This window comes from Gallinula chloropus (assembly GCF_964237585.1).
Source record: "Gallinula chloropus genome assembly, chromosome: 26".
Taxonomy (NCBI): Eukaryota; Metazoa; Chordata; class Aves; order Gruiformes; family Rallidae; genus Gallinula; species Gallinula chloropus.
The window spans coordinates 6,369,406-6,392,274 of NC_140111.1; the positions used below are offsets into that span (position 1 = coordinate 6,369,406).

General features: G+C 62.4%; 2 protein-coding genes across 3 annotated transcripts; one reads left to right on the forward strand and one right to left on the reverse strand.

The window, feature by feature from the left end:
- The first annotated feature begins 362 nt into the window (after positions 1 to 362).
- Positions 363 to 8,017, forward strand: FTSJ3 (FtsJ RNA 2'-O-methyltransferase 3). 2 transcript variants are annotated; one of them, XM_084275329.1, is made up of 22 exons: positions 363 to 367; positions 981 to 1,125; positions 1,235 to 1,340; positions 1,455 to 1,501; positions 1,653 to 1,732; positions 2,772 to 2,871; positions 3,012 to 3,206; positions 3,287 to 3,402; positions 3,843 to 3,947; positions 4,164 to 4,264; positions 4,355 to 4,435; positions 4,521 to 4,679; positions 5,107 to 5,242; positions 5,368 to 5,573; positions 5,690 to 5,810; positions 5,907 to 6,000; positions 6,209 to 6,350; positions 6,453 to 6,529; positions 6,625 to 6,727; positions 6,818 to 7,001; positions 7,107 to 7,201; positions 7,430 to 8,017. In XM_084275329.1, the coding sequence occupies exons 2-22, from the start codon at positions 1,059 to 1,061 to the stop codon at positions 7,617 to 7,619; spliced, it is 2,505 nt and encodes an 834-aa protein (XP_084131455.1). In that variant the 5' UTR covers positions 363 to 367; positions 981 to 1,058; the 3' UTR covers positions 7,620 to 8,017. The 2 variants fall into 2 exon arrangements, with proteins under 2 accessions (XP_084131455.1, XP_084131456.1); XM_084275330.1 differs by lacking the exon at positions 363 to 367 and having other exon boundaries at positions 934 to 1,125.
- A 279-nt stretch (positions 8,018 to 8,296) lies between these two features.
- LOC311201289 (alpha-2-macroglobulin-like protein 1) lies at positions 8,297 to 21,976 on the reverse strand. Its single transcript, XM_084275649.1, has 36 exons — positions 21,850 to 21,976; positions 21,249 to 21,438; positions 20,658 to 20,820; positions 20,375 to 20,427; positions 19,676 to 19,696; positions 19,380 to 19,533; positions 19,152 to 19,236; positions 18,919 to 19,051; positions 18,721 to 18,835; positions 17,602 to 17,711; positions 17,280 to 17,444; positions 16,899 to 17,123; positions 16,558 to 16,615; positions 16,329 to 16,474; positions 15,948 to 16,097; positions 15,566 to 15,778; positions 15,232 to 15,328; positions 14,837 to 15,002; positions 14,155 to 14,380; positions 13,952 to 14,078; positions 13,570 to 13,691; positions 13,344 to 13,395; positions 13,023 to 13,097; positions 12,745 to 12,921; positions 11,668 to 11,749; positions 11,404 to 11,560; positions 11,177 to 11,251; positions 10,865 to 11,021; positions 10,518 to 10,732; positions 10,195 to 10,410; positions 9,976 to 10,100; positions 9,792 to 9,882; positions 9,601 to 9,669; positions 9,397 to 9,499; positions 9,196 to 9,237; positions 8,297 to 8,809 (listed from the first exon to the last, which is right to left on the reverse strand). The coding sequence occupies exons 1-36, from the start codon at positions 21,921 to 21,923 to the stop codon at positions 8,781 to 8,783; spliced, it is 4,458 nt and encodes a 1,485-aa protein (XP_084131775.1). The 5' UTR covers positions 21,924 to 21,976; the 3' UTR covers positions 8,297 to 8,780.
- Positions 21,977 to 22,869: the final 893 nt, after the last annotated feature.

Below are 22,869 nucleotides of genomic sequence, written 5' to 3' on the forward strand. Positions count from 1 at the left end.
CGCCGGGGGCGCATGCGCAGCGCAGTTCGGGTCGCTAGGGGGGGAGCTTGGCCGCCATCTTGGTACGGTCAAGGCCCGAGCTCTGCGCGCCGCGACCCGCCCGGGGCTGCGCTCACGGCTCGTAAGATCAGCCCTGAGCGTGTCTGTGTGTTGGGGGGGATCTCGATCTCTTTCTCTGCTCTCCGACGCGGCACAAGGCCCGTTCGGGGCGGAGGGGACGCGGCGTTCTTCCTGAGGCGGCGGGACGAGCCGCTCCCAAGATGGCGGCTGAGGCGGCGACGAGCGGAAGCGGAAGCCGGGCGGCGCGCGCGCGGCACGCCGGGATAGGCGGCGAGGGCACGAGGTAGCGGCAGCGGCGTCACGATCGGTACCGGGCCGGGGCCGGGGCCGGGGCCGGGGCCGGGGCCGGGGCCGGGGCCGGGGCCGGGTTCGGGTTCGGGTTCGGGTTCGAGCTGGGTTCGGGGCCGGGGCCGGGGCCGGGGCCGGGGCCGGGGCCGGGGCCGGGGGCCGGGGGCTGAGGGCTGGTGCTGGGGTTGGGGCAGGGGCAGGGGCAGGGGCAGGGGCTGGGGGCAGGGGTCGGGGTCGGGGTCGGGGTCGGGGCTGGGCCTGGGGCTGGGCCTGGGGTCGGGGCGGGGGCTGGGGCGGGGGCGGGGGCTGGGGCTGGGGCTGAGCTGGGACCGGGCCCGGGCCCGGGCCCGGGGCTGGGGCCGGGACAGGGGCCGGGGTTGGGGCTCGGGGCAGGGGCTGGGGGTCGGGGCCGGGGCTGAGGCCGGGGCTGGGGTTGGCGCTGGGGTTGGGGCTGGGGCAGGGGCTGGGACTGGAGCTGGGGCTGATGCTGGGGTTGTGACTGGGGCTGGAGCTGGGGCCGGGGCAGGGGCTGGGGCTGGGGCTGGGGTTGGCGCTGGGGTTGGGGTGGGTTTGGTTCGGGTTCACCTGGGGGTCTGTGGGCTGCGAGCTCAACGCCCTGACTGTCCCCGCAGGTCTGTGCCGGGCGCTGGCAGCGTCTCCCGGCCCCGCAGCATCTCCCAGCCCCGCAGCATCTCCCAGCCGCCACCGCCATGGGCAAGAAGAGCAAACTGGGCAAGAGCCGGCGGGACAAGTTCTACCACCTGGCCAAGGAGACGGGTGAGGGGCCGGCCCCTGAGCCGCGGCGGGGGCGGGGGCAGCGGCCGGGTCACCGCTGGCAGCCCCGGGCAGCCCGGTAACCCCCATCTCCCCCCCTCCCACCCCTCAGGCTTCCGCTCCCGCTCCTCCTTCAAGCTCCTGCAGCTCAATAGGAAGTTCCAGTTCCTGCAGAAGGCCCGGGCGCTGCTGGACCTGTGCGCGGCCCCCGGCGGCTGGTGAGTGGCCTCAGGGCACCGGTAGCTCCAGCCACCGCCCCCGGCCTGGGGGAGGATGGGGAGGGGTCTCTGCTGGGACCCTGCTGGGGTTCTGAGCCTCTCTATTCCCCACAGGCTCCAGGTGGCTTCCAAATTCATGCCTGTCTCCAGCTTGATCATCGGTGAGTGCTGGGGGGTGGGCTGGGTGCAGGGACCCCCAACCGCATCCCTGGATGTCCCAGGAAAAGGGGCTCTGGAATTGCAGGTCCTGCTGGGGAAGCTGCTTGGAGCCAGGTTCTGAGGGCTGGGGGCTTTCTGTCTCCTTCCCCCCAGGAGTGGATTTGGTCCCTATCAAGCCCATCCCCAACGTGGTGACGCTGCAGGAGGACATCACCACGGAGAAATGCCGCCAGGTACAGACCCTGATGAAGGGAGGAAGGGGTGGGATGCTGCCTCAGGCAGTGTGCAGAGAACACTAAACTGGGAGGAGGTGTTGATCTGCCTGAGGGTTGGGAGGCTCTTCAGAGGGATCTGGACAGGCTGGACCCATGGGCTGAGCCCAACGGGATGAGGTGTAACAAGGCCAAGGGCAGAGTGCTGCACATGGGACACAACAACCCCCTGCAGCGCTACAGGCTGGGGGAGACTGGCTGGAGAGCTGTCAGGCAGAGAAGGACCTGGGGGTGTTGGGTGGCTGCAGGCTGAATGTGAGCCAGCAGTGTGCCCAGGGGGCCAGGAAGGCCAAGGGCATCCTGGCTTGTGTCAGAAATAGTGTGGCCAGTAGGGCTGGGGAGGGGATTGTGCCCCTGGACTGGGCACTGGGGAGGCTGCAGCTCGAGTGCTGGGTCCAGTTCTGGGCTCCTCAGCATCAGAAGGACATTGAGGTCCTGGAGCGAGTCCAGAGAAGGGCAACCAGGCTGGGGAAGGGGCTGGAGGGCAAATCCTCTGAGGAGCAGCTGAGGGAGCTGGGGGTGTTCAGCCTGGAGAAGAGGAGGCTGAGGGGAGACTTTCTCCCCACCTCCCCTGCCCTGCCAGGAGGGTGCAGAGAGGTGGGGGATGGTCTCTTCAGCCAGGGGCCAGGAGATGGGACAAGGGGCAATGGGCTCAAGCTGCCCCAGGGCAGGGTCAGAGCAGATGGGAGGGAAAAGTTCTTCCCTGGAGGAGTTGTGGGGCTGTGGCACAGGCTGCCCAGGGAGGGGCTGAGTCACCTTCCCTGGGTGTGTTTAAAAAAGGGTAGATGAGGTGCTCAGGGATCTGGTTTAGCACAGGATGGGAATGGTTGGACTTGCTGATCTTAAAAGGTCTTTTCCAACCTTGTGATTCTTGTCCCCACCTCCCTACCAGTCTGGTAGTCCCATGAGAGGAGGGAGCTGAGCTGATGTGGCCAGGGGGTGCTCTGTGGGGGCTCTTGCAGAGGGCTGGGTGGGGTTCCCATCTGCCTCCCCCCCCCAGGCCCTGCGCAAGGAGCTGCAGACGTGGAAGGTGGACGTGGTGCTGAACGATGGAGCCCCCAACGTGGGAGCCAGCTGGGTGCACGATGCCTATTCCCAAGGTGGGGCCTGCTCAGGGCTGGCACCTGGCCTGGCACGACCCAGAGCAGAGGGCTGCAAGGGCAGGAACACCTCCTACCCCAGCAGGACTGGGTGATGGGGACTTGTGACACCCGCTGACCGCTCTTCTCCCCTCCTCCAGCCAACCTGACCCTCATGGCCCTGAAACTGGCCTGTGAATTCCTCTGCAAAGGGGGTTGGTTCATCACCAAGGTGTTTCGTTCCCGGGACTATCAGCCACTCCTCTGGATCTTCCAGCAGTTCTTCCTCAAGGTCCAGGCCACCAAACCCCAGGCCTCCCGCAACGAGTCGGCTGAGATCTTCGTGGTGTGCCAGGGTGAGTGGCCCTGGGGAGCTGCAATCACTGGGACAGGGCTGGGAAAAACCCCCCTCACGACCTTGATTCCTCCATCCCAGGTTACCAGGCTCCAGACAAAATAGACAGCAAGTTTTTTGACCCAAAATATGCTTTCAAGGAGGTGGAGGTTCAGACTAAATCCGTCAGCGAGCTGGTCAGCAAAAAGAAGCCAAAGGTAGGAGCCAGGGCAGGTGCACACAGGTGGGCTGGGGGTCAGGATCCCAGGAAGCCAAGTTCCTTTGGGAAAAGGAAAGCCCTGGGGATGCAAAGTGCTGGTGGTGAGGAGGTTTTGTGGCCTTCAAAAGCAGCACAGCGATGGGGTGATGGAAGTTGAGGCTGGGGGTGGATGGGTAACACCCTCCCCACACTGGCTGTAGGACAGGGGATGGCAAAGGCTGCATCAGGTGGCTTCAGCCCTGCACAGAGTCCCCTCTTGGCTCTGAGTGTGGAGCTGGCAGGTTGGGGTGGTGACTTGTCTTCATCCCTAAGCTGTGCAGCTGCATTTTGGCTGACACTGCAGTGGGACATGAGTTCCAGGGCTCCATTTATCCATTAGGGATGGTCAGAGTTTGTCCTGAGCCCTGGTGCAGCTCACACAGCTCCTTCCTCCTGCAGGCAGAAGGTTATGCAGATGGTGACATGACTCTCTACCACTCCTTCACCCTGATGGACTTCCTCAAGGCTCCCAACCCCGTGGACTTCCTCTCCAAGGCCAACGAGGTGAGGACCTGACATGAGGGTGACTTTGGTGGCCCAGGAGATGTCCCCAGGATGATGGAAAAGGAGCCAGGAGCCCCAGTGCTGGTTCCCTTCCTGTTCCCGCAGAGCTGGCCTGGGGTTTAACCAGTGCTTCTCCTTGGGTTTGGTTGGGTTTTCCTCACCAAAGGAAAGGGCTTTTCCTTCCCTCTTGACTGAGTTCCCTTCCCCTCCCTTCAGATCACGCTGGGAGATGGGGAGCTGGAGAATCACAGCTCCACCACGGAGGAGCTGCGCCAGTGCTGCAAGGACATCCGCGTGCTGGGGCGCAAAGAGCTCAGGTACTGGGGGATACTGGGAGGGCACTGGGACACGAGGCATTGTGCCAGGCCTTGGTGGGTATCTCTTGAACTCCCACCTTCCCCCCACAGAGCCCTGCTGAACTGGAGGACCAAGCTACGGCGTTTCTTGGCCAAGAAGCTGAAGGAGCAAGCCAAGGAGCTGGACATCAAGTAGGGACAGTGGGGCTGCCCTAGAGCACCAGTGGGGTGGGATGGGCCAGGAGAGGGAGGGTCTGAGCTCCTTCTTTTTTGGCAGCCTGAGCTCTGGAGAGGAGGAAGAGGAGGGCAGAGAGGAGGAGAAGAAGGAGAAGAAGGCATCAAAAGCCACAGCTGATGAGGCAGCGAAAGAGGAGGAGGAGGAGCTGGAGCTGGCGTTGACAGAGATGAAGGCCAAGGAGCTGGCAGAGCTGAAGAGGTAAAACCACCTCAGATGAGGAGAGGTGGGGGAGCTCTGGGCCAGCAGAGCATCAGGGGAGCTCCAGCCGTGGGGACAGCGTGTGGGTTTGTGGGTCTGGGGTCCTCAGGGTCGTCTGCTCCTCCAAACTGGTGTGTGCTGCCTTTGTCCCAGCATTGGGGACCTTCACGGGGGGATGATGGTGGGGACCTGGCACCAGCCTGGCAGCGGATGAGCTGCTGGGATGGGGAAGGGGTGTGGGGACAGCACAGCCTCCCGTTCCTTGGCACGGGAGGGGCTGAGTCACCTTCCCTGGGTGTGTTTAACAAAGGGTAGATGAGGTGCTCAGGGATCTGGTTTAGCACAGGATGGGAATGGTTGGACTGGATGACCTTCAGAGGTCTTTCCCAACCCTGTGATTCTGGGATCCCATTGCCTCTTTCTCCAGAAAGAAGAAGAAGCTCCTGAAGGAGCAGCGGAAGCAGCGTGAGCGCGTGGAGCTGAAGATGGACCTTCCCGGCGTGTCCATCGCCGACGACGGCGACACCAGCATGTTCTCCCTCCGTGCCATCCACAGGACCCCGGTGTGTGGGGCAGGGGGAGGCTCAGGGGTCCCCACACCCCCAGGGCCAGGACAGTGACACCCCCAAACACACCCACCCACATCAAACAGCTGCAGCTCCTGACTTGGGTCTCCCTTGCTTTGCAGCTCCTGAAGGAGCTGAGCCGTGGGGACATGGCCTCTGCAGATGCTCTGCTGGAGATAGGCCCTGAGGACGATGACATCTGTGTCTCAGACTGTGAGGAAGGGGATGATGTGTCCCTTGCCAGCGATCTGGACCCGGAGGAGCTGGTGGAGATTGAGGCCAGGCAGCGGCAGCTGGAGCGGGAGAGGCGAGAGGAGGGTGCCAAGAGGTGAGGGCTGGGAGAGGCCACCCTGGGGTGGGGGGTTCCTTTTGGAGGGGTGGGGGGCTCTGGAGTGCACCCCATCCTGCTTGGGGAGACACTGATCCCGCTGCTGTTTGTCCCAGGGTGAAGTTTAAGCAGAAAGAAGAGGAGGAAGAGGAGGAAGAGGAGGAGAACCCTCTGCTGGTGCCGCTGGAGGAGAAGTCGGTGCTGGAGGAGCGTCAGACCAGCCTGTGGTTTGGGAAGGTGAGTCCTGCTGGGGCCACACACGGGGCAGCCTCAGGCCCCAGCAGCTCCCCAGCTCTGCCCAGTGTCCCCTGAGCTGCTGCTCTCCCTCCCCAGGACGCCTTTGCTGGCATTGAGGACGATGCAGATGAGGACCTGGAGCTGGGGCAGTCGCAGATGCTGGCTGAGAAACAGCGTGAGGCTCGGAGAGGTGAGTGGGGGGGCACAGAGGGACAGCCCCACGGCCCAGTCTGGGGCACTGGGGTCAAACTGGGATGTAGGCACCGGATCAAACTGGGATGCAGGCGCTGCTGCTCTCCAGAGGTTGCTTCCAGCCTGTGGCATTAATGGATGGTGTTAATTGAGCATCTTTAGAGGGCTAAGAGTCTCCCTCAGCCCATTCTCACCTTGTTCCCCAGGCAAAGCAGCAAAGAAGGAGCAGAAGAAGGTGGTACCCAAGGAGGAGGCTCCAGCTGAGCCCCCACCTCCTGCAGGCACTGATGCTGGGAAAGCTCAGGATGAGGAGAGCAGCGATGACGACAGCAGCAGCGATGACGAGAGGTGAGGGCTGAGGTGGGGTCTGCATGTTCTCCCCCAGCTCCACGTTCCTGGAGGATGCCAGGAGGTGAGAACCCCCAGCCCTGACCACTCTCCTCTCTGCAGGCCACTGGTGCCAGTGGGGAGGAAGCAGGGCCGTGTTGAGCCGTGTGGCTTCGAGGTAGTGCCCATCGAGGACCCAGGTGAGGGGGAGGAGGTGCTGGCTCAGGCTTGGGCTGGGCTGGGCTGGGCTGGGCTGAGCTGCTCCCAGATAGGCTGAGCTTTCATCTGCCTGCAGTGAAAAGAGCCCGTGTCCTGGATGCAGAGGGCCTGGCGCTCGGCTCCATCATCGCCACCTCCAAAAAGGCCAAGAGAGACCTGATTGATGACTCCTTCAACAGGTGCCAGGGATGGGAGTGGTGTGGGGTCTCCCACTGGGAGATGCCCCATGTCCTGCTCAGGACTTGCCCTGCTCCCCTCCCCACTCCCAGGTATTCCTTCAACGAGGAGGAGGGGGAGCTGCCGGCGTGGTTCACGGAGGAGGAGAAGCAGCACCGGCGCAGGCAGGTGCCGGTGGACCGGCAGACGGTGGAGGCCTATCGGCAGCGCTGGCGGGAGATCAACGCCCGCCCCATCAAGAAGGTGGCAGAGGCCAAGGCCCGCAAGAAGCGGCGGGTGAGTGGGGCTGTGGGCTGCCCACGAGCTCTGTGCCCTCCCTCCCTCCCTCCCTGAGGTCCCTGCCCTCTTCCTCCCTTCACTCTCCCTGTCCCCCTCCCCCAGATGCTGAAGAAGATGGAGCAGATGAAGAAGAAGGCTGAGGCCGTGGTGAGCACGGTGGATATCTCGGAGAGGGAGAAGGTGGCCCAGCTGCGGCGGTGAGTGGAGGAGCTGGGGGCCTCCCCATCTTCTGTGTCCTCATTGCAGGGAAAGCTCCAGGGAGCTGACTGGGGTGGGAGAGCGATTGGGGGATGAGGCAGTGCCCAGGGGAGCCCTGTCTCAGGGCACAGAGGCGCAGTGGGGTGGTGGGAACATCCCAAAGCCAAACTGCTGAGCTGTGCTGGGGTGCTGGGGCTTCGCTCTCACCTCCTGCCACTCTCCCACAGCATCTACAAGAAGGCTGGGCTGGCCAAGGAGAAGAGGCAGGTCACCTACTTGGTGGCTAAGAAAGGAGTGGGACCCCGGGTGCGCCGTCCCCCCGGCGTCAAGGGCCAGTTCAAGGTGGTGGACAGCCGCCTGAAGAAGGATGTGAGGGCTCAGAAACGCAAAGAGCAGAAGAAGAAACGTCACAAGTGATGTGGGACCAGCTCCTGTCCTCTCACCAGAGCCAGGGGCTCGCCCTGCCCCTCTCCCCCATCGCTGAGGGGGTCACAGGGCTGTCCCTTAGCCAGACTGTTCACCCGTGCCTTGGTGTGATGTTGTCACCTGTCCTCAGGTGGGGGTGGGGAGGGTTGGGTTGGAGCTGCAGCCTCTCCACCCTCCCCCTGCTCACTGGGGCACCAGCTCCAGGCCTTGCTGGAGGACTTGCCCTGCAGAGACGGCCCTCATGGGCTCCAGAGGGGCTGTGGCACAGGGCTGGCTCCCTGCACCCTGTTTGTCACCGTGGTCTGGGGACAGTGGGTGCTGAGCCCTGAGCCAGGTGCCTGTCAGCCATCAGCTCCTCCCTGGCAGCAGAATTAAACCCAGTGTGGGGCTGCACCTGGCTCTGTCCTGCATCGTGATGGGGTTTTGGGGGGGGGGGCTTGGGATGGTGGGGGGCTTGTGTGGTGAGCCACCCGCTCCCTTCACGTGCTGTTCAGTAGGAGAGGGAGGGGGCAAGGGCCCCTGTACTCCTCTGTCACCACCTTTGGGGACCATACCCACCTCCCCAAGCCTGTCTGACCACCAGGCTGCAGCAGCCCCCTCCCCATCCCTCCATCCCCTCCTGCTGTGGGACCCTGTGGGACAAGAGAGACCAAGGGGGAGGAACAGGCTGGACCAAAGGTGTTTATTTAGACCTGGGGGACACACAGGGCCCCACAGCTTCTCCCCACCATGGGACTGGGGAGGTGGCTGCAGGTTGCTCTTGGGGACAGGGAGGGGGCCAGGGTCACACCGTGGCTGAGGTGGGACCCTGTGGGGAGCAGGGGCCCAGCCCTGGTGCCCCAGAGCTCCCATGGGGCAGGAGGTGGGGGGCTGTCTGGGGTGTCCCTGTGAGGCCCCTGCTGAGGCCTGGCTGAAACGGGAGCTCTGGGGTCTCTGGGCCCCTGGGGCTGCCTCAGGCCCTTGGCTGGGGCACTGGGGAAGGAGCTGAGCCCCCCATGCCCCACGCTGGGGGGGTGCTGGCAGCAGCTCTGGGCCCCACTGTCCCCCCAAGGCGGGTCAGGGCTGTGGCCAGGGCAGGTGTGTCTGTGCCAGTCCTCGGTGCTGAGCGAGTTGGGGTGAGTTGGGGGTCCCAGCTGCAGCCTCCTGCCCGTGCTACAGGTTCTGCTGCTGCCCATCAGCCTCTTCAAAACAAAACGGGGGTGCTGTGAGCTGAGAGCCCCCCCCAGCACCCCCACCCAGCCCCCTCGGGCTGCTCCTGTCCCTCCAGCTGAGCTCTGTGTCTCAGCCCCTCTGGGACCCCAGACCCATGGAGAGAAGAGCTCTGTGGGGGCACAGGAGGAAGGCCAGGTCTGATGGGGGTCTGTGCACCCCATGGGGGGGTCTGCACCTTGCAGCTGGGATGCCTGGGTGTCCCCCCCCCAGACCTCCAGCCCCCAGTAAGCCTGGGGCACCTGGCTTGGCTCCTCACCCCCACTCAGCCCCCCTCATCCTGGGTCCTGGGGCTCAGCACAGCTCAGGGTGGCCCTTGAGGGTCCCAGTCAGGGTGGGGTGACCCCTCTGTCCCTACCTGAGCTGCAAGGGGCACTGAAGGCAGCGTCCACACGGTCACCTGCAAGGGGAAGGACGGTGACCGATGGGTGCTGGGTGAGCTGCTCCCATTAACGAGCCAAAGCTCATTAGTGTGAATTGACAGCTCAGCCAGAGCTCTCTGAGCCATGGGGGCTTGAGGGGGGAAGAGGGGGGGGTGATGTGTCCCCAGGGGGCTCACCTGTCTCGTAGTAGTCGTACAGCGTCACGGTGGCGGGTTGGAGGTTCCTCACCGGGAAATCCTGCGTAGCCAGGAAGGCAAAAGTCTCCTCCTTCCCTGTCAGCTGTGGAGAGAGAGGGTGAGGTGTGACCATCCACAGAGGAGTGTCCCCCACGCCCCAGCACACGGGGTCCCACCCGTGTCCCCTCCCTGTCCCCATCTCACCTCATCCAGGTAAAGTGTCACCTGGTCGGGCTGCACCTCCACCTTCTTCACCAGCTTCTGCTTCTTCAGCTGGGGGGACACGGCTCAGGACGGGCAGGGGCTGCTCAGCGGGTGCCCCAGGTCGGGCCAGCGCCCTGGCTGGGTGCCCCTGTGTCCCCAGGGGGACAGAGTGGGGCGGGGGGGCTTCTCACCTCTGCCACTGAGCCCTTGTCAGGGATGTAACCAGAGGGCAGCTTGGCCTCGACGACGACCATGTTGGTGGTAGGACGCTTGCCCGTGTACCTGCCCAGGCAGAGCCGCAGCATGGGGGGGTTGGGGGTCTGACACCCCTCCTGGCCCCCTCCCCAAACCCAAGGGGCTTCCCCCAGCCCCTACCGTGCTCGGAGCAGGAGCTGGAAGCGGGTGCTGGCGTTCCCCACGCACGTCCTGGGCTCTGTCTCCACCAGGAGGTTGAACGCCCCCGTGCTGGGAGGGGGGGGCACGTTATAGCGCAGGGTCACCTGAGGGGTGGGGGTGGTGGGGGGAGAGGCAGGAGGGTTAGAGCCACCGAATGAGCACCCCAGGGGGATGACAGGGCCCCTGGGCCGTACCCACCTGCACCAGGGCACAGCCCTGCCCGCGGGCTCGCACCCAGTAGGTGCCCGGCAGCTGGAGCAGGGCCGCCCGCTGCAGCACCAGCCGGTTGCTCCTGTCCAGCAGGAAATCCTGGGCTGTGCCCCGTGGGGACGTCACCGTCACCGTGAAGTCCCCGTTGCCCCTGTAGGTCAGGGCAGCGTACTTGGCCAGGGCTTGCAGGGCCACCACGGTGTCCTGGGCGTTGAGAAAGCACCACAATGGGCTCATTGCAGATGGGAGCAACTGGGGGGGGGAGTGGGGGGGATGCTCAGAGCAGCCCCAGTGGCCCCCAGTGCTGGTACCTGAGTGGAGGCGAAGCCCCCATAGGGGTTCTGCTGCCTGCTGAGCCAGCGGACCATTCGGGAAGCAGCCCCTATGTCGATGGATGACTGGGGCTGGGAAAGGTAGGCCAGGAGGATGTAGGCATTCAACTCCACCTCCGCCGGTGCAGCGGCAGCCCAGGTGTTCTTGAAGTTGGGCAGAGCCTTCCCCTTCCTCTGCCAGTAGAGTAGCCCCTCTGGGAGAGGAGAGGAGAAAGGGAGGGGAGGATGCGAGCTCTGGGCCTCCCAGGGGTGGTTAGGGCATCCCAGGGTGGTCCAGGCAGAGGGTGGTACTGCCTGGGAGCAGCACTGCCCACGTGGGGTGGTACCTGGGCTGAAGGTGTACTTGGCCAGGCTCTGGAACTTGGCTTCCTGCTGGTCCTTGCGCCCCGCCAGCCCAAAGACGTAGGCAAGCAGCGCCAGCGTGTACAGGTCATCTGTGGCTGAAGCCTCCAGGCACCGCAGGGCCGAGCTCACCCTCGAGTCCTGGCATGGGACTGGAGTCAGGAGCCAGCCCACGGGCATTGCCCAGAGACACCCCCCTGCTTCTGCCTGGTTACCCCCAGGTTTGGCTAGGAGGTGAGCCCCAGCACCCGTTCCCACCCCACCAGCCTCTCCAAAGAAGACAGAGTCACCCTCACCTCTGGGGACAGCCCCAGCTCCAGCATCGCAGCCGTGACGTAGGCCGACAGCGAGAGCTCATCTGAGACACCCCCCTGCAAAGGGGGACAGCGGGAGGCAGGTCCAGCCACACCGTGCCACCAGCACAGGGACCGACCCCTTCCACTGCTGAGACATCACCCCAGCCACGTGCCAGGGCCAGCCCAGCTCTGGCTGCCTGTCCCCATGTCCCTCCCCACCAACCCACCTGCAAAGCGTTGTTGAAGAGCTTCCCCACGCTGCGGAAGCAGCCTGTCTGCCGCTGCTGCTTCTGCAGCCAGCGCAGCGCGTCCTCGATGTGCTGCTCCTCCATGGCCACGTAGGCTCTGGCTTGCCCGAAGGACTTGAGGACAAACGCTGTCAGCCTGTGAGCCAGGGGGGGATGTCAGGGCGATGGGGACACCTGGTGACACAGCTGATCCCCAAGGGATGCTGCCACACAGCCTGCCCCCAGCCCCCTGTGGCCCCTCACCAGGTGTTTCCCGTGGGATCGCTCTTCCCGAAGGCGCTGTAGGAGCCGTCGTCGTGTTTGTAGAGCAGCTCCCGCTGGTACCCTGTGGGGAGGGCATGGGGATGAGTTATTACCTCCCCAGGGGACCCCAGAGCCCAGGCTCACCCTGGGGCAGGGGTAGAAAATGGAGAGGGAGCCTATCATAGAATGACAGGATCACAGGGACCTCCAGAGCTCATGGGGTCCAACCCCCTGCCAAAGCAGCTCCCTAGGACAGGTCACACAGGTCGGTGTCCAGACGGGGCTGGAATCTCTCCAGAGAAGGAGACTCCACACCCCCTGGGCAGCCTGTCCCAGGGCTCCCTCACCCTCACTGGGGAAAAGTTCTTCCCCAGGTTGCTGTGGAACTCCCTGTGCTCCAACTTGCAGCCATTGCCCCTTGTCCTGTCCCCACAGACACTGAAAAGGGGCTGCCCATTTCCCCTGCATCCCATCCTTCAGATATTGATAAACATTCATAAGGTCCCCCCTGAGTCTTCTTCTCTCCAGGCTGAACAGCCCCAGCTCCCTCAGCCTTTCCTCCCAGGGGAGATGCTCCAGGCCCTTCAGCATCTCTGTCCCTCCTCTGGACTCTCTCCAGGAGATCCCTGGCTGTTTGATCCCAGGGAGCCCAGAACTGGACACAACACTCCAGGTGGGGCCTGAGCAGGGCAGAGCAGAGGGGGAGGATCCCCTCCTGTCACCTGCTGCCCACACTCCTCCTGATGCCCCCAGGATCCCATTGTCTCTCAGCCCCCAGGGCACACTGCTGGCTCATGGCCACCCTGTCACCCACCAGCACCCCCAGGTCCTTCTCCACAGAGCTCCTCTCCAGCAGCTCACCCCCAGCCTGTCCTGATTCCAGCTGTTATCCCTTCCCAGGTGCCAGACTCTCCACTTGCTTTTGCTGAACCCCATCTGGTCTCTCCCTGCCCAGCTCTCCAGCCTGTCCAGGTCTCTCTGGATGGCAGCGCAGTGTCCTGTGTGTCAGCCACTCCTCCCAGCAACAAGGGGCCACAAGGCAGGGCAGGATGGGAGGGGAGGGGCCGGGGGACTCACCGCTCTGCAGGAAGCCCTGTGCTTTGTCGCGGATGTCGGGGCGCAGCTGCCCGCTCTTCTCCAGGTACTGCTGGATGTAGATGTTGGGGGCAAAACGGACCATGTTCTGCTCCCCACAGCCATAGGGCATGGCCAGGAGTTGGTCCAGGTTCTGCAGAGCGTTGCCCATGATGTCACCTGTCCCAGGGGGACATGAGGAGCGCTGTCATTAGCTGTCCTCACCCCACCCCCTCCCGTATCAGCTCCGGGTGGTCCTCTGTCCCCTGCCCATCCCTTACCCATCACAGTGACGTGGGCTCGCTGGGAGCCCTCCAAGATGTTTTCAGGAATCTCCAGGGAGATTTTTTCAGTGGCTGGGGGGAAGAAAGGCAACAGCAGTGGGAAGGCTCAGCTCCTCTGGGCCTTGCCCCATGGCACCCTTGCCCACCCCTTCCTGCCCTGACCACCCCATGGGCTCATGGCTGTGTAGAGGCATCTGAGCCAGGAGCCCCATCAGACCCTGGTCCTTGGCTCCCCCAGGCTGGTGGTCTCACCACCAGTGGCCAAACATCCCTGCGCCGGGTCCCTGCGGCGCTGCTGGACACACCAGCTGGTCCTACCTTCCTTGCAGAGCAGGGAGTTGTGTGTCTTCTCCACCAGGATCCCCCCGGGCTGTGGGGAAGCACCATCAGAGCAGGTCAGGAGAAGGGACCTGCTGTGTCCCCCTCCCCCTGGGTCACACCTCATGGGTGCTGTCCCTCTCCCAGTCCTCCCACTGCACCCCAAGGGCTGCCCAGACCCTGTCCCAAAGCCCATCCCACTGTCTTTCTCCATGACCCATCTGACCTGCACCAGCAAAGGCTTTATCACAGTGTCCACACGCCCCTGGGCCGGCACCACGGGTATCTCGTTGCCACAGAACTCCTTGGAGCTGATGGCCTCAGTGGTGACGGTGATGTTCACCTCCCCTGCAGATGCAAGAGAGGTACTCAGTCCCCACAGAACCCCCTCCCAGTCCACACTGAACCCCCATGGGCTTTGTGTGGGGCTGGCTGGATCAAGATGGGGGGCACCAGGTTGAGAAGCAGTGCTGGGGCTGGGGGGGAAGGGGCAATGGGGAGGGTGAGAGGAGAGGGGAGGAGAACTTCCCAGGTGGCAGGATGGATGTGGTCCAACCCACCCCATCCTCCAAGGAGGGGGGTCCCCAAGCAGCAGGGCTGCCCCATACCCAGGCTGGTGGCTCTCACGTCCCATCGGAAGGTCCTCGCCTCGTCTGCACAGAGGCAGCTGCTGTACACCTCAGCCACACCCCCAGACACCTCCAGCTCCGCCGACTCCCCCAGCGTCACCTGGACCTGATAGGCCACCGCCACAGCTCCATCATCCCCCGCTAGACCCCAGCCCCAGGGCCCCCTCCCCAGCCCCGCTCACCCTCAGGCACTGCCGCAGGTAGTTGAAGACGGTGGCCACGAGGCTGAAGGCTTCCTGGCGAACCACGGCGTAGGGCAGCGCCAGCTCCACGAAGAAGGGCTTGAAGGCCGTGAGGGTGGTGGCAGGGGCCAGCCCCAAACCCAGCGGGGACGTGCAGAACATCCCGGCTTCCCACTCAGTGACGGCATCGGGCACCGTCAGCGCCACCTCCGCAGAGCCCCCCTCCCTGTGGGGCAGTGGAAGGTGGGCAGCCCTCTCAAGCTGGGTCTGGTGGGCAGAGCCAGCAGAAGGAGCAGGCCAACCCCTTCCCTTTGCGTCCTGAGGACCATCAGTGGGCTGGGCAGAGGTTCCATCAGTGCTCTTATTTCCTATGGCATCCCCTGCCCATGGGACTCAGCGTGGCCCAGTCTCTCAGGGCTGGTGCTGAGGGCTGAGGGAAGGGCTTGGATGCACCTCAGTGTCCCTCCCAGATACATTGGGCACCGTCACCGCCACCTCCTCAGAGCCCCCCCCTCCCTGAAGGATGAGGACATCCCACCGGAGTCACCCACCGCCGCTGCCATCCCAGCTGGGCTGGTGCTCTCCTTGCGGGAGAAGGACCCATCCTGAGGTCCTCAGCCTCCCGTCACGCAGCTGTGGAGGTGGGGAGGGGAGCAGCCCCATGGGATCCATCCTCACTCACCCCACGGGGACCAGGTCCCACAGCCAGGTCTCTGGGAAATAGGTGCGTGGTGCCGGTGGCAGTTCTGGCGGCAGTTGTACACCAAGGAACGGGATACTGTGATCCGTCAGCTTTGAGTAACTCACACTAAACTCTGGCACATGCATTCTTGCCTGCACAAAGGGGCCTGGAAAAGGCAGAGCAGAAATTAGGGTCCACAGGTCTCTGCATCACAGCTGGACCTTGCCTGTGGGCAGCCCGAAGGCACCCAAAATCCCTTTCAATCCTCTCCAATCCCTACGATGCTCCAGTGTATTCTCTGGGTGGCTCTGAGTCCCCCACCCCGAGGACACAGGGCTGGGCACCAGCTCCGTGCTCTTTTCTCTCCAGAGAACTCAGCTGAAGGTTGTGCTGACCCTCAGAACCGCCGGGACCCGGCATCCCATGGAACTTGACCCTGTGTTTGCAAACACTTCCCGTCTTGGCGTTGGTGAAAAGTTTCAGTGCTGCATCCTGTGAAAAAGAAAGGAGGATGTCCATCTCCAAAACCCACCAGGAGGAATATCCCCATCCCAGCAGTAAACAGTTCAAAGGGCTGCAGAAGACAAGTGGAGAAGGACTTGGAGAAGCTTGGGGTCTGCTGGGAAGGGAAAAGACCTTTGCCAGGAGCGTGGCGGTCACAGGGTGGTGCTGTGCTGAGCAAACCACTCCTGGGTGAAGAGGAACTGGGGGCACAGGCAGGACCTTTACCTGAAATAACTTGTTGGTGTTCATCTGGGGCTTCCTGTGGAAAGGGTGAGGTAAGGGACGCCTCCAGGGAGCATGGCAGTTGTCTGTCTCGTGTGGGTCAAAGTGGATTAAGGGAACGAAAAGGTCGGTGGGATAGTCCCAGGGGGATGGTGGACATCGTGATGGGTCCTGGATGCTTTCAGGGTAGTTGAATTCCGGGAGTATTTTGTAGATCTGGAAACAAACACGTGTGCCAGGTGCCTACCCCCTGCCCAGGAGTAGGACCCCCCAGGAGCCACTGTGGCACCGAGTCCCTGTACGGGACACCCAAGCCAATGCCACCTTCCCCTGCGCCCCCGTCCCTGGGGCTGCAGAAGGGGTCCTGGGCAGTGCCACCACCCACCGCCTCCGTGTTGAGCTCAGCCTCGGGCTTCAGGAGCAGCACGCTGCGGTCCACAGCACGGATGGCACACAGGGAACCTGGAGCAGCCTCCAGCTGCAGCTGCAGCGCCGAGCCGGGCAGAGCTCTGTCCTCTGAAAAAGCCATCTTCACCTGGGGAGGGACAGGGGTGTCAGGGGGCGAGGGCTGGGGGGAGCCACCTCCCATGGAGCACCAAGCCATGGGCACGGAGCTGTCTTCTAGACAAGGATAAAATCAGAGTCAAGGGTTTGAGAATCAAGGCCTGGGTGAAAGAGACCGTGATGGGTTAAAGAGCAGGATGGACCTCAGGGCTATGGACCAGCCATGGAGTGACTCCCCCTGGCTCCAGCAACCCCCACCCACCTTGTTGGGGAAGCACTTGGCCATCTTAATCTTGATGCTGTCAGCCACCATCTCGCTGTTGGGCAGCACCACGTAGCCCAGCACCTTGGCTGTGGGTGCCAGCTCGGGGCCGATGGGCAGCTCCAGGGAGAAGGAGCCTCTCAGCCCTAGGCCATGGGAAAGGAGGGGAGGTGAGGGCCAGGCACAGAGAGCAGAGCTCTGCACAGCGTGTCCCTGCCTCCTGACCCACCAGCCTCTGCAGCCAGCTCTTTCCTGAGGACGGTGGTGATGGTGCCCTTGGCCAGGACCTGCAGAGGAGGAGATGGGAACAACTGAACTTTGGCTTTGTGGGGAGCCAAAATTCCCTGATGGAGGATGGTCCTGAGGGTGAGAGCGTCAGGATTGGGTTTGACCTTCCCCAGTCTCCAGACTGCATTGACATGCAGGTCCAACAGACCCCTCCACAAACAGGCCTGGGTATCTCTGCCTGGCAGGACAGATCATCTTGTCCTCAGGGACACCACCATGACGCTGTGTGTAGATGGAGACCTTCACACACAGCCACCCTCCCCTCCCTGGGCTGGGCCTCACCAGGAAGACAGCATCCAGGCTCTGCTTCTCAGTGCCTAAGGCCTCCTTGCTGAAGATGTAGTCCACCCAGAGCTGCTGGGGCTGGCTGCAGGGCAGCTCCCTCTCCAGCCGGTGGATCCGCAGGAAGCTTCTGCTCTCTGAAAGGAAGGGCCTGATGTGCAGGTTGGCATTCTGGATGCATGTTGAGCCACCTTTCTGGGTGTGAACTGTCTCGTTGACTTCACCCTAAGCAGGTTAGAGGTGGAAATCAGGGTGGAGAAGCCATAGAGCAGCCCACGAGGTGCTGGTGCAAGCCAGGCATCACTGGTTGCAGGCTGGGAGAGGTGCCCAGCCCCATGCTCCTGGAGAAAGCAGCACAGGGACCCCTGAAGGGTGACTTACATTCAGGGAAACCGTGCCACTCCAACCAGTGGTGTCCAGCTCGAAGGAGGCTCTCCCAGACTCATCTGTCAGGAAGATCTGCCTCGTGTCTTTTCCTTGCTGGCTAACGATGAGCAAGAGCTGCTTCTGTGGCAGCACAGCACCATCGGCTCCCTTCAGCACCATCTGCACCAGGAGAGAAGGGGAGAGGCCTCCAGTTGGGCTGCAGGCTTGGTGCAGAGGGTAGGGGTGGGAGAGCAGAGCTGAGGGTCAGCAGGACTGGGATTAGGCACAGCACGGTGCAGGGGAGCCCTGTGGGGTGCAGGGACCCTCCTCCCATTACCATCCCAGTGTAGGGGATGCCAGGTCTGTAGATATCATCAGTGTTTTCAAAGGTGACGGTGAGGCTCTCAGACAAAACAATGCAGCTCTTGGTGTTTTTCAGCTCCAGCCCTGTGGAGAGTGAGTGGGGAGCTCAGGGTGCTGTGGGGACACGGGGCACAGGTTATCTGCTGCCAGCTCCTGTCCCCGTGGAGATAAGGTCCCTGGGCATTTTTGGCTGTCCCTCTGCAGCTTTGAGCACGGTTTGAACCTCCTACAAGAGGAGCAAAACCTCTACAGCATCTTCCAGACCTAAAGACACGGCCCAGCTGGCTGCACAGGCATCACAAGAGGTGCTTCACCAAAGCACTGTGGTGCAGGGTCACCTCAGTGCCAGTGGGGCCAGGTCACTTTTATCCAAAGCCACTGGCAGCCCTTTCTGGCTGGACCGAGGTGGTGGGTGAGGGGTTAGCTCAGAGGATGAAGTCACACCACCCAGCCAGGTGAGAGCACAGTGTTGTGTCACAAGGACTGGACTCGCTGCTGGCCAAAACGCTGGGGCAGTTGTTGGACCTTGGAAAGGCGTTTTTACCCCCCACACCATCTCTCCAGCCAGAATCAGACACGCTGCCTGGTTGCCCTGGCTCATGTCCCTACCCAGTCCCACCAGGCATCCCCCTCTGGATCTTCCCTAGGGAAGACTGATACCCCCACACTGTGTGTGTTTGGGTGCTCGTGGCCACGAACACAACACCCCACACCAGTGGTGATGCCTGTCCCCAAGCAGGAGGACACTGCTGGCATAGAATCCTAGAGTTATAGACTGGTCTGGGTTGGAAGTGTCCCCAAGGATCACAGAGCTCTAACCCCCTGCCACAGGCAGGGACACCAACCTCCAGGCCTGGAGCTACACAAGGTTGCCCAGGGCCCCAGCCAACCTGGCCTTGAACACCCCCAGGGATGGGGCACCCACCCCCTCTCTGGGCAGCCCCTTCCAGCCCCTCACCACTCTCTCTGCAAAGAACTTCCCCCTAATATCTCATCTCACCCTTCCCTCCTCCAGCTTCACTCCATCCCCCTTGTCCTGCCAGTCTCTGCCCTTGAACAAGCTGATTCCCCTCCTGTTTCCCCTCCTCCCTACCTGTCCCATCCTCCACCAGTGATGCCTGGACTTGGAGCTGCTTGTGGTACCTGGGGCTGCTCAGGTTGAAGGCAGACAGCAAAACCTCTGTGGAGAAGCAGCCGTTCTTCTCAGTCTGGAGTGGCAGAGTCAGCCCCATCAGTGCTGAGAAGGGGCTGTCCCAGGGACACCCTTCCCAGGCTCCCCAGCTGCACTCACCTGCCCACCAACCTCGATGCAGTTGTTCCTTTTCTCAGGGACACCATTAACCAGGCGCACGATCTCGATGTACCTGAAGGGCTGGCACAAGGTGGCCTGGACCTTCCCTTGGACGGGCTTCCCGTAGGTGTACCTGCCCAGGGGGAGGGTGGGGAGCGTAAACCCAATGGGCTGCATCACATCAGGACCCCTCCCCATCCCTTTCCCTCTTCCCAAGGGAGCCTCAGGCTCACCGCCCACAAATCTCCATCTGGAACTTCTCCTTGCTCTCCAGCACCGCATCAGGGAGGTGGATGGTCATCTCAAACTTGGGCAGCACTGGTGGGGGGCAGAAGGAGAGAAGGGTTGTCCTGCTCAGGACAAGGACAACAGCGCTGGGGGGTGGGGGGGAGACGTGCTGCCCAGAAGGATGCGCTAAGGTGGGACTCCCACACTCCATGCACCTCCTGGTCCCCACGTACCATACTCCTCCACGCTGAAGGGATGTCTCCTCCCCTCCACCTCGATGCTGTACACGCCCAGGGCTGGCTCTGCAGCCAGGGGGAGGGACAGGTCCACGATGCCCTGCTGTGAGCTCACGTTCTGCCACTGGGCGATGCGGTTCCCGTTGGGATCCTGTGCAGGGGGACAAGCATCATCAGCACCCCTTGGACCCCAGGACCCTGGGATAAAGCAGCTGGTGGCAGTGTTTTCCCAGCCCAGCTGCCTTCCCAAGCCCACACCACCCAGGAACCCCCCCTCTGTCCCTCAGACTGACCTTCAGGAACACGAGGGGCAGCTGCAAAGGGAAAGACAAGATGGTTAGAGAAGAAATTCAGAGTCTTCCTTCAGGTCCCACCAGGATGGGGAGATGTGTGGAGCCACGTGTGGAGTAGGGTGATGGTTATTTGTGGGAGTGCTGTGAACTTCAAACGCTTCCAACTTGCTTTGGGATCGACCCCAAGCCTGCAGGCAGGTCTAGGTGAGATGAGCCATGGGCACTGCCAGCATGGCAGGGAGAGGTGGCATCTCCTAGTGCCTTCACAAGCAGCCAGCAACCATCTGACCTGGGAACCTCCTGCACTTCCAGAGACCCAGGTGATCGCTCAGGAGTGCCAGGGACTGGTCTCACCTGCAATCCCAGTGTCTGATGACTTGATGGACACCAGTAGCACTATCCCTGCTTCCCACTCACCATCCCTACATCCCTAAGAGGAAGCTTAAGCGTCCCCATCATGCCACATGTGTGATTCTGCTTTCTCTTACCTTGGCCTGTGGAAACCTACATGACCAACATGGGGCATCCCTGCCCCCCGGGGAGCGCAGCCACCCAGGCAGAGCTGGTTGGGGCAGGGCTCTGAGGGGAAGGGTGCTGGCTGACTCCCACTCCCCTCTCACGGCTTGCTGAGAGCGGGGCAGGGCAGGGCTATGCAGAGGGGTCCTGTTGCCTCCCCTCCTTCCCCAGCCCTGCTCTCACCTTCCTATTGCTGGGGGCGAAGTCTTTATCCAAGGAGACGATTCGAAACTTCACTGGAAAGAGGAAATGGGGATGTGGGAGTGAGCAGGGGGTGCCACCCCAGGGAGGGGCCTGCCCATGGGGAAGAGGGATGGAAAAACACCCCAAGCCCTGTGGTGGGGCGCTGCCCTCCAAGCAGCACAGCCCCCAGTGCTGGGGTCCCAGTGCACCCCACAATCAGCCTCCAACTGCCTGCTGAGCCTCCTGCCCCCCTCTCCCATCAGGTCCATCCCACTCCCCTCACCTTCCTGTCCAGGCTTGTAGACAGCTTTGTCTGTCTGTATGAAGATCCCAGGATCCAGGGCTCTCAGCATCACCTTCTTCTTCTTGGAGACATGCAGGGAATCTCCCTGGATCGAGACGTCCAGGAATACGATTTCCTCCTTCCCTTTGGAGGGGGCTGGAGCCTGCCAGAGAAAACCCCCAGCACCAGGTGAGGAGAAGGGACATGCCATGGCCAGGATGCTCTGCTCACTCCAAGTGACCCAGAGCTCCCCTTGCCCACAGGGACACCTTCCCCAGGCCAAGGTCTGGGTGGAAATGTCCCCCCAACACCCTGCTGTAGCCTCCAGGTCTGCTACCAGGGAGTTATTTCAGCCACTGACTAACTGGGATGAGCCTGGAGCAGTTTTGCTGGTGTGGGCAGTGAGACCCTACCGAAAGATGAAGTCAGGCCTGCTCCCATCCTCCTCCAGCTGTGTAGGGCTGCACAGCAGCGTGGGGACCACAGCCCTCTGCTTGGGAGGAGCTGGTGGGAACTGCTCAGCCTGGGGACAACGGGGTGTCCAGGGCATCCCCTTCCAGGCTTCATGGCCATACATGGGGTGATACTCACAGGGAAGGTGATGTTCTGGTGCAGGTGGGGCTCTTGGACCTCCTGCTTCAGCAGGGTGATGTTTTGGGTCCCATCTTTCCTCTGCAGCTCAACGGTCACCTGGACGGGCTTGCTGAGGCCGCTGAGATGCACCCACAGCGTCACCGTGTGCGGGTGGTAGAACACAGCTGGGCACGAGACCACGTAACTCCTGCAAGGAGAAGTGCTGACATGAGAGGTGTGGGGATGAGGTGCATCCCAGGACAGACCCCACAGATGTCTTGAAGACCTCCTGGGCACACAGAACCCTGTGCTGGGGTGCAGGGCCACCTTCCCCAGCCGCCCCACTCTGCTGCTGGGCTCCCCTTGACTTCCTGGCTCAGCAAAGCCAAGGATCTGCTTGCACATGGGCAGCACCCACAATAAACCACCCCAGAGCCGACAGCCCCAGCAGCCCAGGGGTGCCAGGTCCTAGGTGCTCATGGGCAGGGATGATCCACCTCCACAAGCTTCTCCACCGTGGCCAACAGTCGCACCCCTGGGAAGGATTATCTCACCCTATGTGCTAACAAGGACTAAAAGCTCTCCCACCAAGCACAGGCAGACAGACAGACAGACTTACGGCGCTGCACACGCCCCATCTGTGAGGTGCAGGATGAGGAGCAGGAGGATGGGCAGGGCAGATGGAGACCTCATGTCTCCAGCCTCAAGTGGACTTGGGAGAGAGCCACAGCCTCCTTCTCCGGGTGCTGGGTCGCTGTAGACCTGGCTCTACTCTGCTCCAGGCTCTGGAATGAGATCTCTGCTTTCCACCCAGCGAGCAAACAAGGGTCAGCAGAGGGATCTGGGGTGGACCTGCAGATATAGCCAAGGCAATGTTTACCTTCTGCCCAGTCACCTGGGTTCAAGGCTTTGAGGGGGCTTGGCCATGTGAGGAGCGGTTCCCATTAGGTCCAGAGGGTCAAAATGCAGGGGTGGGAACCGCCTACACACTGGTCTGCTGGGAAATGATGGCAGAGGGATTGGGAACGAGGTCTCCAAACAAGAGCAGACAGCACATCATAAGAGCAGCTTGGGAGGTGGTGGCAATTTCTCAGAAAGGGTGGATTCTGGGTATTTCAGGTGTATCCAAACAGGAGCTTCTCTGCAGAGAAGGACTTGGGGGTCCTGGTGGGTGACAGGGTGGCCATGAGCCAGCAGTGTGCCCTGGGGGCTGAGAGAGACAATGGGATCCTGGGGGCATCAGGAGGAGTGTGGGCAGCAGGTGACAGGAGGGGATCCTCCCCCTCTGCTCTGCCCTGCTCAGGCCCCACCTGGAGTGTTGTGTCCAGTTCTGGGCTCCCTGGGATCAAACAGACAGGGATCTCCTGGAGAGAGTCCAGAGGAGGGACAGAGATGCTGAAGGGCCTGGAGCATCTCCCCTGTGAGGAAAGGCTGAGGGAGCTGGGGCTGTTCAGCCTGGAGAGAAGAAGACTAAGGGGGGACCTTATGAATGTTTATCAATATCTGAAGGATGGGATGCAGGGGGAATGGGCAGCCCCTTCTCAGTGTCTGTGGGGACAGGCCAAGGGGCAATGGCTGCAAGTTGGAGCACAGGGAGTTCCACAGCAACATGGGGAAGAACTTTTCCCCAGTGAGGGTG

Excerpts from the sequence above, each read along its gene's own strand:
- FTSJ3 (XM_084275329.1), top strand. The coding sequence starts at position 1,059 with ATGGGCAAGAAGAGCAAACTGGGCAAGAGCCGGCGGGACAAGTTCTAC. Across the intron at positions 1,341-1,454 it reads TGCGCGGCCCCCGGCGGCTG|GCTCCAGGTGGCTTCCAAAT; the intron begins GTGAGTGGCCTC and ends TATTCCCCACAG. Across the intron at positions 5,574-5,689 it reads CGAGAGGAGGGTGCCAAGAG|GGTGAAGTTTAAGCAGAAAG; the intron begins GTGAGGGCTGGG and ends TGTTTGTCCCAG.
- LOC311201289 (XM_084275649.1), bottom strand. The coding sequence starts at position 21,923 with ATGAGGTCTCCATCTGCCCTGCCCATCCTCCTGCTCCTCATCCTGCAC. Across the intron at positions 16,475-16,557 it reads AGAGCTGGCTGCAGAGGCTG|GGCTGAGAGGCTCCTTCTCC; the intron begins GTGGGTCAGGAG and ends CCCATGGCCTAG. Across the intron at positions 15,329-15,565 it reads ACACCAACAAGTTATTTCAG|GATGCAGCACTGAAACTTTT; the intron begins GTAAAGGTCCTG and ends TCTTTTTCACAG.